General features: G+C 38.7%; 2 protein-coding genes across 2 annotated transcripts; both read left to right on the top strand.

Annotated features, from left to right (window-relative positions):
* Positions 1-11582: 11582 nt before the first annotated feature.
* LOC100763408 (olfactory receptor 4C45-like) lies at positions 11583-12512 on the top strand. The gene has a single exon (XM_027420908.1). The coding sequence runs from the start codon at positions 11595-11597 to the stop codon at positions 12510-12512; it is 918 nt and encodes a 305-aa protein (XP_027276709.1). The 5' UTR covers positions 11583-11594.
* Positions 12513-18448: 5936 nt separating this feature from the next.
* Positions 18449-19375, top strand: LOC100763116 (olfactory receptor 4C45). Its single transcript, XM_027421051.2, has one exon. It carries the CDS (start codon positions 18455-18457, stop codon positions 19373-19375), a length of 921 nt encoding a protein of 306 aa, XP_027276852.1. The 5' UTR covers positions 18449-18454.
* Positions 19376-19961: the final 586 nt, after the last annotated feature.

Genomic DNA, 19961 nt, shown 5'->3' with positions numbered 1-19961 from the left:
CATGAGTGACATCCATCTGCCATACTTGTAATGGTAAAATCCCTCTTGGATTTACTCCAGTATGACGGACAGGGAGAAACTGACAACAATTGTGACATTGAGTAACGATATCATGTGCCTCTTTCCTAGTAAGAGAGAAGCGCTTGTGTAGGGTCTCAGAAGTAACATGAAGTTGTCATGGAAGGCCTTAGCGGCTTGCAGCGGGGGGACAAAAACTGCCGCAGTCAGCCTTGTGGCTTTATCTGCCAAATCATTTCCTTGGCTCATTGGGCCAGGAAGTCCTGAATGAGCCCTAATATGTGTAATATACATGGGAGCCTGTCTGGTTAACAAACAATCTTGTAATTTTTGGAATAGAGATGCCACTCTGCTAGTGGATCTAATGACTCCAGCCGTCTCCAGTAAATTTACAGCATTGACCACATAGGAGGAGTCAGAAACAATGTTAAGAGGACCTGGGAATTTTTGAAGAACATCTAATACCACTAAGCATTCTACCACCTGAGGGGAAGTCTCAGCATATTGCCGTGAGAACACCTGGGTACCCACAACATAGGCTCCCAAGCCAGTCTTGGAGCCATCTGTGTATACCACCAACCCGTCTTTTAATGGAGTAGGAGAGGTGATTCGGGGAAACACAATAGGATGAGATGCAGCAAAGTGCAACAAAGGATGTCTAGGGTAATGATTATCAATTTTTCCCAAAAAGGTGGTGACTAATATGGCCCAATCATCAGAGGTGGCAGCCAAGGTCTGCACTAGAAGAGAGTTATAGGGAACAATTAAGGCCGCAGGATGTCTGCCAAAATGGCTGACAGCGGCCTTCAGGCCCTTAAGGGCAAGTTGAGCTATGGCAGCAGGGTACCAGTCAATGATCTTCTGAGGAGAGGCATGTGGGTGGATCCATAACAAGGGCCCATTTTGCCACAATACTGCAGTGGGCAATCTTTTTGTTTTAAATACACAAAGGGAGAAAGGCTGAAGTAAATCAATGCGGTATAGTTGTGCTTCTTTAATGGCTTCTTCCACTAAACGGAGGGCCGTCTCTGCAGCGGGAGTCAAAGACCTGGGGGAGGCAATATGGGTATTCCCTTTCAAAATATCAAACAGAGGTTTTAATTCCACAGAGGGGATCTTTAAAAACGGCCGCAGCCAATTTATGTCTCCCAATAATTTTTGAAAATCATTCAAGGTATGTAAATCATCTCTATAAATCCTTAATTTCTGTGGGAGAATCTTATTTGGGAGCACCATGGAGCCCAGGAAGTGTCCAGTATCTGCAATTTGGACCTTCTCCGTAGCAATTTGGAGGCCCCAAAGTTGTAAATTTTTAAGCAGTAAAGGGTAAGCCTCTCGAAGAATCCTTAAATCCCTATGGCACATGAGCACATCATCCATATAATGGATCACAATTAAATTTGGATATTGTTCTCTTATTGGTCTGAGAGCCTCCTGTACATATAATTGACATATGGTAGGGCTATTTGCCATGCCTTGAGGTAACACCTTCCATTGGAATCGCTTATCAGGGTCCATATGAATAATGGAGGGGACAGTGAATGCGAAACGCAGCCTGTCCAGAGGAAACAAAGGAATAGAGAAAAAACAATCTTTGATGTCTAATATTACTAAATTTCAATTTTTGGGTAATGCAGAAAGCACGGGAAGACCTCGTTGCACTGCACCAAGGGAAGACATTTGATCATTAATATTCCAAGGGGAGGTTCTATGTGCCCCAAAGCCAATTGTTCCACATCTAAAGTAAGGTTTTTTTTTCTTCTGCCCTCAAAGACAGGAAAAGCCAGCTTTCTTTTTACCTTCTCATAGGGAGGGGGTGCTGAATGAGCAACCTGTGAGAGGGCTGTTTGAAGCTGCTGAATTTGAGGTTTTTTGCTACTTTGTATATGGTCATCCAGATAATATCTTTCTTTTTCACCTAGCTGAGCTGTTTCCCCAGTATTTAAGACTTCATCTCCTGAGCTTTCAGAGTCATCAGAGCTATCAAGATTTAAAGCTTCAAGCTCATTTACAGGATCATCTAACAAATTACACACTCCCTTGCCATTAGACACCCCGGGAGGTCCTTTTTCCTTTTTCGTTGCCATTTCTCTTCTTACACACACTACCTGTCATTAGACACCCTGGGAGGTCCTTTTTCCTTTTTTATGACTGGGCGTGCCCCACCTCTCACTACGTTCGGTTTCTGACATGTAATTCTGGACTGCTTCAAGATTGCTACAACAGCGAAAAAGATCAACAATCCCAAGCTAAAGTCCAGAAAAGACATACCTCTCCGAATCATACCTCCCTGCAGTTCTGAATCCTCCTTGTTGCCAAGGGGTCTCCGATGGTGCTGACGATGATGAGGTCAATTTCCCGGGTTTCGGCACCAGATGTCCCTCGCTAACCGTCTCGCCAGCAAAAACAACACGGGGACACTCCTCAGGATCCTTCTGCAGTAAAGCTTAAATGCTACTTGAGAGGGAGAGCATCAGCTTACAGAGCAGAGACTCTGAACTCCCAAAAACCCCTCCTTATATAGGCTGGCAACCGTCGCCTCAGACTGTTACTTTTTGACTGGCTGAAGCTCGTCGGACCATATGACGTCACGGGAGGGGCGGAGACTAAGGGCTGGAAAGTTACAAAGTTATCTAGTGTGCATGCTCACAGCTTGTAACGGCTCCTTACATATGCACCAGCTTGTAATGGCTCCTAACATGGATCAATCTGCAATTTTCTGCATGTCCGTATCCAATTGTACCAACACCATTTGTTGAAGATGCTATCTTTTTTCCATTGTATGGATTTAGCACCTTTGTCAAAAATGTAGGTTCATGGGTTAATATCTGGGTCTTCAATTCGATTCCATTGGTCTATCTGTCTATTCTTGTGCCAATACCAAGCTGTTTTCAGAACTATGGCTCTATAGTAGAGCTTGAAGTCAGGGATGGTGATGCCTCCAGAAGATCTTTATTGTAAAGAGTTGTTTTGGCTATCCTGGGTTTTTTATTTTTCCATATAAAGTTGAGTATTGTTCTTTCAATGTCTGTGAAAAACTGTGTTGGATTTTGATGGGGATTGCATTGAATCTGTAGATTGCTTTTGGTAGGATTGCCATTTTTACTATGTTAATTCTGCCTATCCAAGAGCATGGGAGATCTTTCCACTTTCTGGTATCTTCTTTAATTTCTTTCTTTAAAGTCTCAAAGTTCTTATTGTACAGGTCTTTCACTTTTTTGGTTAGTGTTACCCCCAGATATTTTATGTTGCTTGTGGATATTGTGAAAGGTGATGTTTCCATGATTTCTTTCTCATTGAGTTTATCATCTGTATACAGTAGGGCTACAGATTTTTTTGAGTTAATTTTGTATCCTGCTACCTTGCTGAAGGTGTTTATCAGCTGTAGGAGTTCCTGGTAGAGTTTTTCGGGTCACTTATGTAGACTATCATGTCGTCTGCAAATAGTGAAAGTTTGACTTCATCCTTTCCAATTTGTATCCCTTTGATCCCCTTTTCTTGTCTTATTGCTCTAGCTAGAACTTCAAGTACAATATTGAAGAGGTATGGAGAGAGTGTACAGCCTTGTCTTGTTCCTGATTTTAGAGGAAACGCTTTGAGTTTCTCTCCATTTAGTTTGATGTTGGCTATTGGTTTGGTGTATATTGCGTTTATCATGTTTAGATATGTTCCTGTTATTCCTGTTCTCTCCAAGATATTTATCATGAAAGGAAGTTGCATTTTGTCAAAGGCTTTTTCAGCATCTAGTGAGATGATCATGTGAATTTGCTTTTTCAGTTTGTTTATATGGTGGATTACATTGATGGATTTTCATATGCTGAACCATCCTTGCATCCATTGGATGAAGCCTACTTGATCATGGTGGATGATTTTTCTGGTATGTTCTTGGATTCGGTTCACCAATATTTTATTGAGTATTTTAGCATCGATGTTCATGAGGGAAATCAGTCTGTAGTTCTCTTTCTTAGTCTTATCTTTGTGTGGCTTGGGTATCAAAGTGATTGTAGCCTCGTTGAAAGAGTTTGGCAATATCCCATCTGCTTCTATTGTGCGGAACAGTTTGAGGAGTACTGGAATTAGCTCTTCTTTGAATTTCTGGTAGAATTCTGCAGTGAAGCCATCTGGCCCTGGGCTTTTTTTGGTTGGGAGGCTTTTGATGACTACTTCTATTTCATTAGGGGTTATTGGTCGATTTAAACTGTGTTTCTGATCTTGATTTAATTTAGGTAAGTGATATTTATCCAGAAAGCTGTCCATTTCCTTTAGGTTTTCCAATTTTGTGGAGTACAGATTTTCAAAGTATGACCTGAAGATTCTCTGGATTTCCTCAGTGTCCGTTGTTATATCCCCCTTTTCATTTCTGATTTTGTTAATTAGCATGCTCTCTCTCTGCCTTTTGGTTAGTTTGGCTAGAAGTTTGTCTATCTTACTGATCTTCTCAAAGAACCAACTCTTTGTATCATTGATTCTTTGTACTGTTTCCTAGTTTCTACTTTGTTGATTTCGGCTCTCAGGTTGATTATTTCCTGGAGTCTACTCCTCCTTGGTGAGTTTTCTTCTTTTAGCTCTAGTGCTTTCAGTTGTTCTGTCAGTTCTCTAATGTGACTTTTCTCTAGCTTCTTCATGTGGGCACTTAGGGCTATGAACTTCCCTCTTAGCACTGCTTTCAGAGTGTCCCATAAGTTTGGGTATGTTGTGTCTGCATTCTCATTAGATTCTAGGAAGTCTTTAATTTGTTTTTTTCATTTCTTCCTCAACCCAGGAATGATGTAATTGGGTGTTATTCATTTTCCAAAAGTTTGCAGGTTTTCTGCCATTTGTATTGTTGCTGAATTCTAGCTTTAATGCATGGTGGTCTGATAAGATAAAGGGGGTTATTTTAATTCTTTTGTAACTGTCTAGGTTTGCTTTGCTGCCAACTATATGGTGAATTTTTGAGAAGGTTCCTGAGAAGGAGGTATATTCTTTTGTGTTTGGATGGAATGTTCTATAGATGCGTGCTAAACCCAGTTGGGTCATAACTTCTGTCAGATCCTTTGTTTCTTTGTTAAGTTTCTGTCTAGTGGTCCTGACTAGTGGTGTAAGGGGGGTGTTGAAGTCTCCTACTATAAGTGTGTGTGGTTTTATGTGTGGTTTGAGCTTTAGTAATTTTTTTTTTTACAAATGTGGGTGCTTTAGTATTAGGGGCATAGATGTTCTGGAATGAGACTTCATCTTGATTGACTTTTCCTGTGATGAGTATGAAATGCCCTTCTTCATCTCTTTTGATTGATTTCAGTTTAAAGTCCAATTTGTTAGATATTAGGATTGCTACACTGGCTTGTTTCTTGAGGCCATTTGATTGGAAATTTTTTTCCCATCCTTTTACTCTGAGGTATCGCCTGTCTTTGAAATTGAGGTGTGCTTCTTGTAAACAGCAGAAGGATGGATTCTGTCTTCATATCCATTCTGTTAGCCTATATCTTTTTAGGGGTAAGTTAAGACCATTGACATTTAGGGATATTAATGTCCATTGTTCGTTGGTTCTTGTTTGTTTTGGATTTATTGTTGGTGGAGTATTGTGTGTGGATTTTGCCCTCCTGCTTCTTTTTGTGTTTGGCAAAATTAGATTATCTATTGCCTGTGTTCTTGTGCATGTAGTTATGTTCCTTGGGTTGGAGTTTTCCTTCCAGAACCTTCTGTAGTGCTGGATTTGTGGATATGTTTTGTTTAAATCTGTTTTTGTCATGGAATATCTTGTTTTCTCCATCTATAATGATTGAAAGTTTTGCTGGGTACAGTAGTCTGGGTTGACATCCATGCTCCCTTAGTGCTTGTAGGGTATCTATCCAAGACCTTCTGGCTTTCAGAGTTTCCATTGAGAAGTCGGGTGTGATTCTAATTGGTTTGCCTTTATATGTTACTTGGCCTTTTTCCTTTGCAGCTCTTAATATTTTCTCTTTATTCTGTAGATTTGGAGTTTTGATTATTATGTGTCGGGGGGACTTCTTTTTGTGGTCCAGTCTGTTTGGTGTCCTATAAGCTTCTTGTACTTTCATAGGCATATCTTTCTGTAGGTTGGGGAAGTTTTCTTCTATGATTTTGTTGAATATGTTTTCTGTTCCTTTGAGCAGTGTTTCTTCACCTTCTTCTACACCTATTATTCTTAGGTTTGGTCTTTTCACGGTGTCCCATATCTCCTGGATATTTTGTGTTAGGGATTTGTTGGACTTGAGGTTTTCTTTGGTTGATGAATGTATATCCTCTAGCGAGTCTTCAATAGCTGAGATTCTCTCTTCTGTCTCTTGGATTCTATTAGTTATACTCATGTCTTTAGATCCTGATCGTTTATCCAGTCTTTCCATTTCCAGCATCGCCTCATTCTGTGTTTTCTTTATTGTGTCTAATTCAGCTTTCATGCTTTGAACTGTTTCAAAAGCTTCCTTCACTTGTTTAGTTGTTTTATCTTGGGTTTCTTTAGCTTCTTTAAGAGATTTGTTTATTTCTTGAATTTTTTGGTTTGTCTTTTCCTCCATTTCGTGTAATTTTTTGCTTGCTATTTCTTCTATTTCTTTAAGGGATTTTCTTGTTTCCTCTTTGAAGGTCTCTATCATCTTGCTGAGATAATTTTTGAGGTCCATCTCTTCTTCATGCACTATGTTGGGCTTTTCAGGTCTTGCTGGAGTGGAGTCCCTAGATTCTGGTGGTGTTATATTGGTCTTTCTGTTTTTGAGCGAGTTCTTATTCTGTCTTCTTCCCATATCTTTTTCCAGTGAGTGCAGGTAGGATCTCTCTATCTCCTCTTGTTATGCTGTAGTGTGTGGGGGCCAGGAATTCAATGTCCCGAAGCTCTGGATGGTCTTGCCTCACCTCATAGTCTCCTCACTCTGAATGAGTTGGGCCTCCATAGGGATCCGGTGTGTGGGGGCGGGACAGGAAGTAAGAGTGGGGTGTTTCCAGGCTCTGGGGGTTCCTCACTGCCTGGGCAGGTCTACCCCAAGCAGGAGCAGGCCCAGGGAGATCAGGATGGATGGGTCTTTGATAGGGAGTTGGGTAAGAGCAGTGTATCACTCAACTCCTGGCGGATCAGTTGCCGGGAACGGAAGGAAGAGTGGCCTGTACCCAGCTTCAGAGAGCTCCTCCCTGCTTGGGCATGTCTGTTTCAAGCAGGGACAAGCCTGGGGGATCTGGGTGAATGGCGTTTCAGACAGGAGTTGGGTAAAAGCAGGGGGTCACTCACCTGGTCTGTGATGAGTAGGCGGAAAGGGAAGGAAGAGTGGCCAGATTCAGGGAGCTCCTCCCTCCTGGGTGTGTCTGTTTCAAGCAGGGACAATCCTGGAGGGATCTGGGTGAATGGCGCTTAGGACAGGAGTTGCGAGGATTATTTTTTAAAGTCAAGAGGGAGATAGGAAATATATGGGAATGGGCAAGGAAAGCAAAGGAATGAAAGATGGGATGGATATGGCCAATGCATTGAATACATATATGAAATTTTTTAGTCAACAAAGAAAACCTAGTTAAGTACTCCCATACTATTTCCTACAAATTCAGTTTTCTCATTATCTTTGTTTTCTTGTGTGTGTTTGTGAAATTTTTATATTGTTATCTTGTGCTTTTTATGTCTTACTTGTACTCTATTTGATTTGCTATTTATAGATTTTCCTCTTTTCTTTCAGCTTTTGTTTGATTTTATGTGAATCCCCCATGTATGTTGCCTTCGCTTGCATTTATGTTCAGGAGGAAAGTTAACTACAGTACTTACTATGGTGGTTTGACAAAAGTCTCAGTGGCTACAGGAGAAGAAATTGTACATCTGAATTGTCTCCCTGTAATATTTGCAGACATAAGTTTGAGAGTCCTGGTTGGCTGGGGAAATGTGGTTTGTTTAAATAGTGAATGGAAGATAGGGTACGGAATAAAGGGGAAGAGTATGAGTGAGGGGGAAAGTGTATAGACTAGAAATATAAAAAACCCTTAAAAATATCATATAGTAGGTTTGAAAAAAGACAGATATAAGAAGGATTTTTCTAACAACCTATATTTTACAACACATTAAACAATTGAAATACAAAGATGTCCACACCTAGTCTGTCCAACAAAAACTGCACCAAGTTTCACACAAGCTTCCATGTAGCCCTTCCATGTCTCACACTGGAGATGTGACCCTGAGTCATGGAGCTGTTCTCTTTGGTGAAATTCCAAAATTTAGTTTAGTTCCTGATGCATTCTAGCCTCTTCGTGTAGTCTAGATTATTCCCAGGATACCTACATGCCATAACTTTCTCTTCTGGACTATGACAGAAAAGAAAAGATTGTGGGAACTGAGAACATCTCTACTCCAAATACCCATATCCCTCATCAGTTCTTTCCAGAGATCTACTGAGGGCTCTTTGATCTCTGCATTGGGTTGCTACAAGTGCCTGAATCCTGAGCAATTTCCTCTTTGGCTCTTGAGGAAAGGGCTCCACATTCTATTCTTGGCCCAGGCTGACTGAGCAGGGCTGGCAGCAGGATTCCGCCTCTTGTCCCTGATGGCAAGTTTTCCATAATTGTGTGGGTTCTGTTTCATTTCATTCTGCTTTGATTTGTTATTATGTCACTTCTTTTATGGGCTTCCAAAGTTCTTCAGTTTCATTCTGTGGAAGTTTCTTCATTCTTGTTATTTCCTTGTTTTTTTACTCTCTTTCATTGACTCACCCTGAGGAGGAAACTGTAGTCTCCCATCTAATCTAAGAGACCAAGTCTGGTGTTTATTGTGGGGACGTGTTTTGTGTAGTGTAGTATCTTTATTTAATTAAGGTATCCTATTAAATGTGGCCATGTAAAATTAGTTTTGAAGTATTCTTCCTTCTCAATTTTGTGGAAAAATTTAAGAATTGCTATTATAGTTCTGTAAGATGTTGGGAAAATTAACAAGTGCAGCCACCTGGTTCAGGGATTTTTTTTTCTTTCATGATGACCTGCTTTAGTCTCAAAAAGGAATCAAATAATGCACATGATCCAAAATAAATGAATTAAAGTCATTACTCTAAGTGAAACAGGGCATACACAAAGAGGGGTTGTATGAAGTTCATTGTTAGAATACTTGCCAGAATATAAGAATCTGAACTCAGTTCACAACCCAAAAGCATTTCTGACCACTGCTAATGATGTCTGTGTGAAGCAAGAGGGAGTAAGCAAAAGGCCTTGGCAAAGATTTCAAAAGAGCCAATTACCAACCCTCTGGGTGATTGCTAAACCAAAACATCACCAACCTCTCCAGATTAAGCAAATTTATTTAAGCATATCTTTAGCTTCAAGGAAGGAAGAATTGAAACAAAGGGTCATTGTGTTGGTGACTGGAGCAGAATGTAAATCAATAAAATGATGATTTAAGAGGAACTACACTCCATATTCGTAGGTTTTTATGGAGATGGAGTTAAAGAGGAGCCAGAGTTGAGAAATGAAAGGAATTCTCATTTCACATTGCTCATTGATTCTCATGAAGCAAAAAAAAAATGCTAGCCTATTTGATTTTATTGCCTAATACATATTAAAGTTGAGTGGACTAATGTTTTCTGATTTAAGTAATTGGGCTTTGTTGTCAAAATTGTTATCTGGAAAGAATAGAATCTATTAATGTGGTGTGTGTGTGTGTGTGTGTGTGTGTGTGTGTGTGTGTGTGTGTGTGTGTTTTCATACAACCAGACACAGGAAATCAAGAAAGTGGGTTTTCAATTCTATGAATATCAAAGTTCCTAACTGAAATAGTTAATTTTTTGAAGTACATGATGACAATAGGGACTAAAACTAAATAAATAAAAATGTTTTAATTAAAGTATTGCCTTTAAAAACAATAATTGCATTGTTGGTTTAGAGAGTCTACTGAACACTCCGATGGCTGTGCCTAGAGGGGAAGAAACAATGACTTCAGTCAACAAACCGAAGAATCCCCACCAACTGATACTCGGTAAGTGAAAACTAAATCTCCCCACTCAAATATAAGCAGATTACCATGGTTTAGCCACTCTATTCTCACAGAAGTAGACTGCAGAAATAAGTTTGACTTGAAGTTTTATCTTTTGCTGTGAAAATTAATTTTGGCACAATAACATGAAAACACCATTGGCAATTTTTTACTTAATTAGGTGATGGTAATAATTATTGAAATCACTTCAAAGATGTTGTGGTTAATGTATACATGTCACTAAATTCATTGATTCCAAATGGTTTTTTGCAAAGACTTGAGTTTTTCATTTCTCATGATTTCTGCACTGTCAGTTTGATATTAGGATTTGTGAATTAAATTTACTGATGATAATGAACTATATTATTGCTATCTGTAGATGTCATGAACAGAGTGGAGATACTGTGGGAGTAAGTCAAATTAAAACCCAAATGTGCTGCTTCTCACTTCATCTTCTCCTCACACTTCTGGGGCTGAAACATGATGCTGATGGCCTCTGTATCCAAAATTTTATTTTCTGAAGTTGGGATGGGCTTGGGAGATTTTTGGTATGATTTTGGGGAGGTCTTAGGGGAAAAGATAAAGAAATATAAAATACCTCAGCACATTAGTGACTACTATAATTGATACTTGAAATTGTGCATCTAGTTCATTTAAAAGAAGATATTGCACTAACCTTGATATTTCTCCAACTTGGCAATGGAAATTAGAAGCTCATCTTATTTTGGGTGAATTTTCTGTTACAAGAAAAAAAATGTGGTGTCTTAGCTGACCCTGTCACTTGTATGTTACAAATAATAAATTCAGGATAACCTCATATCTAGTATAATTCTAGTTGTAAAATGTGATTAGGGAGGATAAACTTACCTAATTCTGAGAATGACCTTATAGTTTGATCAAAGTGACACCACAAGTAAAATTTATTGATGATGTACTATGGTGCTTTAGGGAGATTTTGTGTCACTTAAATGTAAATATCCAGATATAGAGAGAAGAAATATGAAAGAAATTGCCATGGACAATCAGGGATGAATTCTGGGTTTCTGGAATGCGGTATGCTCAATGAGCTGTAACTCATCTGGTTTGTTGACATCCAGACAGAAGATAACTCGCTCCAGAGAAACATAACTTACTCTATAAGCAGATGCAATCCTATATTAGGGAAGAATTGTATACTAAAAAGTGTGAGAGCTTTAAGTTCGGCAACATTTCAGTTTTTAGTGTGTAATGCCCAATTGTTGTTGTTTAACAGCTGTTTATCAAAAAATATCTAAGTAAATAAACAAACAAAACTTGAAAATAATTGATATTGACGATATCTGCCCTACAAATACACATGACTGGTTGGAAGAAAATTTGGAAATCATCCCTGTCATCAATTGTAATGACAGTTAGGTTTCTTGTAGTATTTCTAAGGTCTTGAACTATACAAAAATAAATTAGGAATAATGCAACCTACTTTTATTCTTTATAACTGCATGGCACGTCATACTATAAGCAGATGTGAGCAGAAGTGCAGCTACATTGACCTCAGGGACCAGAAGTGATGAGATGATGGAGTATTTCACTGTTAAATACTATTACTGAGACAACCTATGGTTCCTTTTCAGATGACTATATGCTCACAGCTTGAACTAAATTGACAGAAAGGATGAGTAATGTCACAGAATTCATCCTCCTGGGCTTGACACAAGACCCAGATCTGCAGAAACTCTTATTCATTGTGTGCTTAGTAATCTATTTGATCACACTGGCAGGTAACATGCTCATCTCAGTCACCATCTTCATCAGCCCAGCCCTGGCTACTCCCATGTACTTTTTTCTCTCCTACTTGTCCATCACAGATGGTTTGTACTCTTCTTCCATAGTACCCAAAATGATCTATGACTTGCTCTCTGAGGAGAGCAGCATATCCTTCAATGGGTGCATGACTCAGCTGTTTGCTGAGCATTTTTTTGCAGGAGCTGAAATCATCTTGCTGATTTCCATGGCCTATGATCGTTATGTAGCCATCTGCAAGCCTTTGCACTACTTGACCATCATGAACCGACCCATGTGTATTTCCTTGGTGGTAGTAGCTGGAATTGTTGGATTAGTTCATGGAATGATACAGACTGCATTTATAGCCCAGTTACCCTTCTGTGGCCCCAATACCATTAATCATTTCATATGTGATTTAATACCACTTCTGGAGTTGGCCTGCACTGACACTCACACTCTGGGGCCCCTTATTGCTGCCAACAGTGGGTCAATGTGTTTACTCATTTTCTGTATGCTTATGGTTTCCTATGTAGTCATCCTTTTCTCCCTGAGGAAACACAGTTCAGAAGGACGTCACAAAGCCTTGTCTACCTGTATCTCTCATGTCACTGTTGTTGTCTTATTCTTTGTACCTTGTTCATATTTGTATGTAAGACCAGTGATGACCTTCCCTATAGACAAAATTGTGAGTGTGTTTTACACCCTAGTGACACCTCTATTGAACCCTTTAATCTATACCCTTAGAAATGAGGAGGTCAAGAAGGTTATTAAGAAACTCCTGGGTCAAAAAAGGTCAAATACTGGTTAAAGAAGTTCAGTGATTTTCCATATTTAGACAGTAATCTAGTGATACTTCATATGGGTTTCTATGTCAATTGAAATATTAAATATTAATTTATACTCTGCATCAGAATTAATACATGGTTAATGTTTTACTGATGCAATAGGAACAGTGTAGTAAATAGCAAGCATAGAAAATGTGTAAGAACACATCAGAATAATAAGTATTACTAAGACATTAAAAATTCATCATTCCTTTTTAGATATCTACAAAGTGGAGTGAGAGATAGGTTGATAAATGGTAGTTTATTGGGGTAAAGTATTCACACAAGGGAACCTGCGACCAGGTTTGCACCTAAGCAGGATGGACCCAGAAATGCTTTGAGAGCCCATTCTACATAGAGGGATACTCCTTCACCCTAGACACATGGGGGAAGGCCTAGGCCCTATACAGAAGAATATGACAGATTCTGATGATCCCCCATCGAAGGCCTCACCCTGGGGGGAATGGGATAAGTAGGGGGTAAGTGGGGGTCACAGGAGGAGAGGAGGGAGAGGGAACTGGGATTTACATGTAAAACAATCTTGTTTCTAATTTAAATTTAAAAATGGAATAAAACCTGATTTCTAAAGATCTCAGTAGAATAAATATGACATTAAGTCAGATATAGGCTGTGAGGCTTGAGGTAGAGGGATACCAGGGATTTTAAAATAGGATGATAGGTATGGAGAGTACATATGAGAAGAAAGCATGTATAAAAATGCCATCATTTTGTATGTAGACTATCTTACAATTTTTTTTCATAAAAGATTTTCTTGAGAGAAACATGAAAAAAATACTCAGGATCCTCCCATCTCTTGATCCTCTGGGGAAGGAAAAGTCTGTACACACCACAATCAGAGCCAGATTCCCCCTCTGTGCTAAGCTTGTGGATTCTGTAGGGAGCTCAGAAATATGTCTAATTCAGGGATTGTACTAACTTCTGCTGCTAGTATTTCCCATGTTTTCAAGTTTACACCAGGTCAGATCCATAGACAGGACATTGAAAAGAACAGGTGCCAAGATATGATTTCCCATCAACACCTATCTTGTAAACATATGGAAGCAATAATATGTGTAACAGGACTTTCTCTGTCCCTCCAGCCAGCTCCTAAATAATGACTTTGAGACTTCTTATTAATTATGTAAGTTCTATTTATAGCTTAGGCTTGTTCCTGACTAACTAGCTTTTATAACTTAAATAACCTATGTTTTTATTAACATACATTCTCCCATGTGGCTTTTAACTCTGTTCCATTCTGTGTGTCCAACTCATTCGGCAACTGGCTGACTTCTTTGTCTCTTTACTTCCCAGAGTCCTCTCTATGCCTGCCTATACTTCCTGCCTAGCTATTGGACATTTATCTCTTTATTAAATCAATCAGAAGACACCTTGGTATAGACACACCTAAACACAATACAAAAAGATTATTTCACAATAAATTTGCTTCTAAAAGTCAAACTCATCTCTTTTAAAGACCTAATTTTAGCTCCCAAAGCAAAATCAAATGAGAAATAAATTAGATAAAGTAATAAGGAGATGATGTTTGTATATACACACAACAATAATTGGATTCAATAAGTTATATTAAACACATATAACATTAAGATCATGAATTTAAAGCAAGAACACAGGAAGGCTTGGGAGATGAAGTGTAAATGTTGGAAACAAAGTGTTTTTGTATGAAATTCTCAAAAAAGTAAAATTTCTTTCTTTAAAGAGTGAGATAGTGGGAGTGCATGGGTCCTCAACTGGAGGACCCTAACCTCTGGGTCTTAATCACCTTGGGCATGTCAGTCTCCCCACCCCTGCTCAATAAAGCCCCAGGGAACTGGGGCAAGCCTACCCATACCCCAAACAATCCAACAAGGTATCTGCCACCATTGGAGCCTTGGCACTGCCCCCACTAGGAACGGTGAGTGGCTGGAGGTCCCTAATATCTAGGCCCTAATCTCCTGGGGCCTATCTAACAACCCAGCCCCTAGAGATTTACCCATAAATCCAGCCCTATTGAAAGTACTAGAAGGAAAACTCCAGCCCAAGGAAGTTAGCTACACTCACAAAAAACATGAGCAATACATAACCCCATGTTACCAAAACCCAGTTAAGACCCCTAGCAATAGTGGATAGGTAGCCTGAACTGGCCATGCCCTCTAACCAGACTAGTAACTATCCCAACTGTCATAAGAGAGTCTCTTTCCAGTAACTGATCCTCACAGATTCAGAGATCCACAGCTAAAATAAGAGAATTGTGTTACTAGATGGTGGAAGGATTGTATGTGCCAGGAGGGACAAGGTCATTACAAGGGACCCCAGAGAAACAACTAACCTGTGCTCATAGAAGCTCACAGACTATAGACCAACAGCTAGGGAGCCTGCATGGGACTGACCTAGGCTTCAACATATGTGTGAAGATTATATAGTTGATCTTATTGTGGGACTCTTAGTGGTGGGAGCAGGGCCTGTCCCTAAGATTCTTACTGGCTTCCAGGAGCCTGGTCCAAAACACTGAGTTGCCTTGCCTGACTTTAATACAAGGCAGGGAGCTTAGTCCTACCTCAACTTGATATGATATGCATTGTTGACACCCATAAGAAGCCTGCCACTTTCTAAACAGAATCAGAAGATACTTATTCAGAATTGAGGCAGGGCAGGCAGTTGCAGGGATGTAATGGGAGAAGAGGAGGGAGGAGAAACTGCAGTTGGGATGTAAAATAAATCAAAAATTTAATTAATAATATAAAGATACTTCTGTCTCCACTCCCAAATCCTGGGATTATAGTAATGTTCTGGCTTCTTGTAGTCAGTATGCTACCAGCAGTGTGAGAGACAGCTGCCAGTTCTCATCTTTGATAACACTTACAATGTCAAAGTCAAATGTTTGGAACTCAAGCTGGACGTCTTAAGATAATATGTATCTATGAACTATGAAGTCTTCATCTATTCATCTGCTAATATACTAGTTGATTAACTTTGCTTTTGTCTTTGTAGAACTCTTGCAACTCATCTTAATCTAAACTGCAACCTAGAATCCTACTTAATGCCAGCTGCATTTCTAAAAGTAGCCACTGTTAATGACCTTTGTGGGTACCAAATGGGAGTAACCAAAAGATCTTGACAGCTGTCTTGGCAAAGACTTCACCAGTAACTAATTACCAGTCCTCTGGGTGTTTGAGAGGTCAAAGCATGATCAGATTCTGGAGACTATGGAAATCTATTCAAATCAGTAGTTCTCAGCCTTCTTAATGCAGCAACCTTTTAACAGAGTTCCTCATGTTTTGGTGACTCTCAACCATAAAACCACTTTCTTTGCTATTTTATAACTGTAATTATGCTACCGTTATGAATCATAATATAAATATCTGTGTTTTCTGATGGTATTAGTTGACCCACCCAAAGGAGTCTCAACCCACAGGTTGAGAACTGATGATTTTAAAGATTTCTTTAGGATCAAGGAAGAGTCAAAAAGATGAAGAGTGGTCAGTGAGCCAGTGACAGAAGCAAGCATATATCAACAAATGAAGATTTGTTTAGAAGATGCTGCTATTGCTGTTGGTGAGTGTCTAAGGAAACAGCAACATAGGGGGATTTGACTTAAGAATTAATGGAATTCTTTTTGTACCTTATTCATGGACTCTTAGAAAGCAAAGTCCAAGTCAAATGTTTAAAGAAAATCAAGTCATTTATTCACTTATTTATTTTGTAGTTGAATAAGTAGTATTTTCTCATTTCAATAATGTTTTCCTTTAGATTAAACTTAATAAGAAAACAGAGAATTACCATAAGAATGGGGTCCTAAAACTAACAAAATATCCCAAGGAGCTGTTCCATAGCTTATATTTAAAGCAATCTAGGCTCACAATGGGAACAAAATGGACAATAGTATCTAAATTGGAGGGTGTCTAGAAAAATAGTAGTTCTAGTATCAGCTAATAGAGTTCACTGAATACCATTCTGTATGTGCCCAGGCAATATAAACAATGATGTATTGAGTCCATAAACAGAGGAATCCACAACCAACTAAACCCAGGTCACTTTAAACTACATCTTTTCCTCTAAATTTTAAAGCAGATTAACTTGGTCTAGAGAACTTATTCTTGCTGAGGAGGTCTCTTAGTTATATAATATCTAATGTTTAGTATTTTCTATGAAAACTCATAAATGTGACATCATAACTAAGTAATCCATACAAAACACTTTCTTATATTTTTGGTTGTGAGCCCTGCCATTAAGGGCTGAACCTTCTCTCCAGCCCAGAAAACACTTTCTGTAATTCATTCAAATCAGGTAGTATTGGGAATGAAGGCATTTCTAAAACATCTTACAAGTACACTGTGAACAGTTCTGTTTGTAACCACTTGAAGTTTTCCACCTTTCATAATTCCCACACAGCCAGTTGGAAGTTAGTATTTGTGAATAAATTAATTTTTAAATCAATTTGTGAGAATTATTAGCCACAAATCCCCCATCTATAGGAGCAATGAACAGAATGGAGATAGCCAGGGACTTAACCATCTTGAAAACCAAAAGTTTTTTCTTCAATTTTATTGGGGATTCTGGACTTGGTAGCCAAAACTGTTGTAAAAATTATATGGCATTTTAACAGATAATGAGATAAAAAGGAGAAAGGGGCAGAGAAAACTTAAAATCCCAACATTGAGAGCTCTTGGAAGACAAATATAGATCATGTAAAAGAACACATTATTGTATATCCTCAAAACCTCTAGCACATGGCAATGAAAACTACAAATTCATCTTATTATCACTGGTCATCATAAAAAGGAAAACCTTACATATTAGCTAAACCTCACATGTATGTCTTATCAATAATAAGTTTAGGGTGAACTTAGTCTCATTATTTCACTTGTAAATATGAGTGTAGAAGACGGTTTGGCCAAATGGAAACATATTACTAGACATGATAGAAGTTTAATTTCAAACACATCTTAATAAATACAGAGGGCCCCTAAGGAGAGTTTTAGCCACCTGCATGTATTCATTCAAAGATATAGATGAAAGGATCATGAAAGAGTGGGCATGAATCGGGCATGAAATCTGTCTCTAGGAAATGATTGATGTTAAAAAAGCTGTAATAAAGATGGATCCTTGACTTTCATTAAGGAAGAAGTTCAATCTGTAGCCCTATCTGCCTTTGAGTGCAAGGCATTCATGTGATAGAGAAAAACAGTAAGCCAGAGGGCAGGTGCTTTCAATTAAGGAAGATTTGTTTCATTAGTGTGGTGTCAACAGTTCACTTTCATAGAATATTGCTATTTGTGAATTGACATTAGTAGACAAACATAAGTTCAAAATAATTGATACTGATATTTACTCTCTAAAATAATGAAATAAACAATGTCAAGCACTGGTGAGAATTTGGAAGTCACCTGTGTCATCAGTTATAATGACAGTTTGGTTCATTTTTTAATAGATTCTTTGCTCAAACAATACAACCCAACCACAGTTTCCCCTCTTTCCACTCCTCCTAGATCCCTAGATCATTCTCCCCCCTCCTTGAGATTATCCCCCCTCATTTTCCACTTCAGAAAAATAGCATGCCTTCAATATATAACAGCCAAACAGAACAAAACAAGATACAATAAGACAATGATAAACCCCTCATATTGATACTGGACAAGGCAACCCAACAGGAGAAAAATGGTTCCTGTAGAATTTGTGAAGTCTTGTCACTATTTCAAGCAAATTCATTGGTAATTATCCAAATGATTAAATACAGTCTCTGCAACTGCATGGGATGTGATGCTAGCCACAGAGGTGAGCAGAAGTATAGCTACATGAACCTCAGTGACCAGAGGTAATAAGATGATGCAGTATTTCAGAATTGCACTTTAAAGACAATCACTGAGACATCCTATGGTTTCTTTTCAGATGACCATATGCTCATAGCCTGAACTAAATTGATGGAAAAATGAGTAATGTCACAGAATTCATCCTCCTGGGCTTGACTCAAGACCCAGATCTGCAGAAACTCTTATTCATTGTGTGCTTAGTGATCTATTTGATCACACTGGCAGGTAACATGCTCATCTCAGTCACCATCTTCATCAGCCCAGCCCTGGCTACTCCCATGTACTTTTTTCTCTCCTATTTATCCATCATAGATGGTTTGTACTCTTCTTCCATAGCACCCAAAATGATCTATGATTTGCTATCTGAGGAGAGCAGCATATCCTTCAATGGCTGCATGACTCAGCTTTTTGCTGAACATTTTTTTGCTGCTGATGAAATCATCTTGCTGATTGCCATGGCCTATGATCGCTATGTAGCCATCTGCATGCCCTTGCACTACTTGACTATCATGAGCAGACCTTTGTGTGTATTCTTGGTAGGGGCTGCTGTAGTCCTGGGATTCATCCATGGAGGAATACAGACTTTATTTATGGCTCAGTTACCATTCTGTGGTCCCAATATCATCAACCATTTTTTGTGTGATTTAATACCACTCCTGGAGTTGGCCTGCACTGACACTCATACTCTAGGGCCACTGATTGCTGCCAACAGTGGGTCACTATGTTTACTCACTTTCTCTATGCTGGTTGCTTCCTATGTAGTCATCCTTCACTCCCTGAGGAAACATAGTTCAGAAGGACTTCGCAAAGCCCTGTCTACCTCTGCCTCCCATGTGACTGTTGTTGTCTTATTCTTTGTACCTTGTTCATACCTGTACCTAAGGCCCATGACCTCCTTCCCCAATGACAAAGCTGTAACTGTGTTTTGCACTCTGGTGACACCTATGTTGAACCCTTTAATCTATACCCTCAGAAATGAGGAGGTCAAAAGGGTTATGAAGAAGCTCTGGGGTCAAATGTGGAAAGCTGATGATACATAAGCCTGGTGATTTGTGTTTTAAAATGTCTAGAGTTGTTTCATGGACATTTGTTCTCCTTAAATGAATAAAATGTAAGATAATTAATTTTCTTTAGCTTTAAAGTGAAATTGGCATAATCACTATATTTATTAATGATGTAGTCTCATAATGCAATAGAGTAAGTCTGTATTCAAATCAGGGTAGCAAGTTTTCAATCCCCCTTAAAATTTGTGTTGAAAATTTTTAAATGCTCTCTTCTTCTTCTTCTTCTTCTTCTTCTTCTTCTTCTTCTTCTTCTTCTTCTTCTTCTTCTTTCTTCTTCTTCTTCATACAGAAGAAGTAAAGTGTAAAGAGTGTAAAGAGGCCACAATAAATCTAGGTATTGCTACAATGCTCAATTTGTTTAGAATAAGAAAAATAAGTAAATACAATCTAAATTCAACTTGAACTACATTCATCACTTACAAATGCAGTCATAACATACAATTTTTACTATTTTTGTTATGAAGAAACCAATGAGGGTAAAGTATCAAGGGTTCAAAGAATTATTTTATTTAATATGAGAATATTAAATGTCATGTAATATATTTTTATCATATTCACCATA

This window comes from Cricetulus griseus, chromosome 6, assembly GCF_003668045.3.
Source record: "Cricetulus griseus strain 17A/GY chromosome 6, alternate assembly CriGri-PICRH-1.0, whole genome shotgun sequence".
Classification (NCBI taxonomy): Eukaryota; Metazoa; Chordata; class Mammalia; order Rodentia; family Cricetidae; genus Cricetulus; species Cricetulus griseus.
The sequence above is the reverse complement of the archived record's forward strand: the minus strand, read 5'-3'. Positions and strand labels throughout refer to the sequence as shown.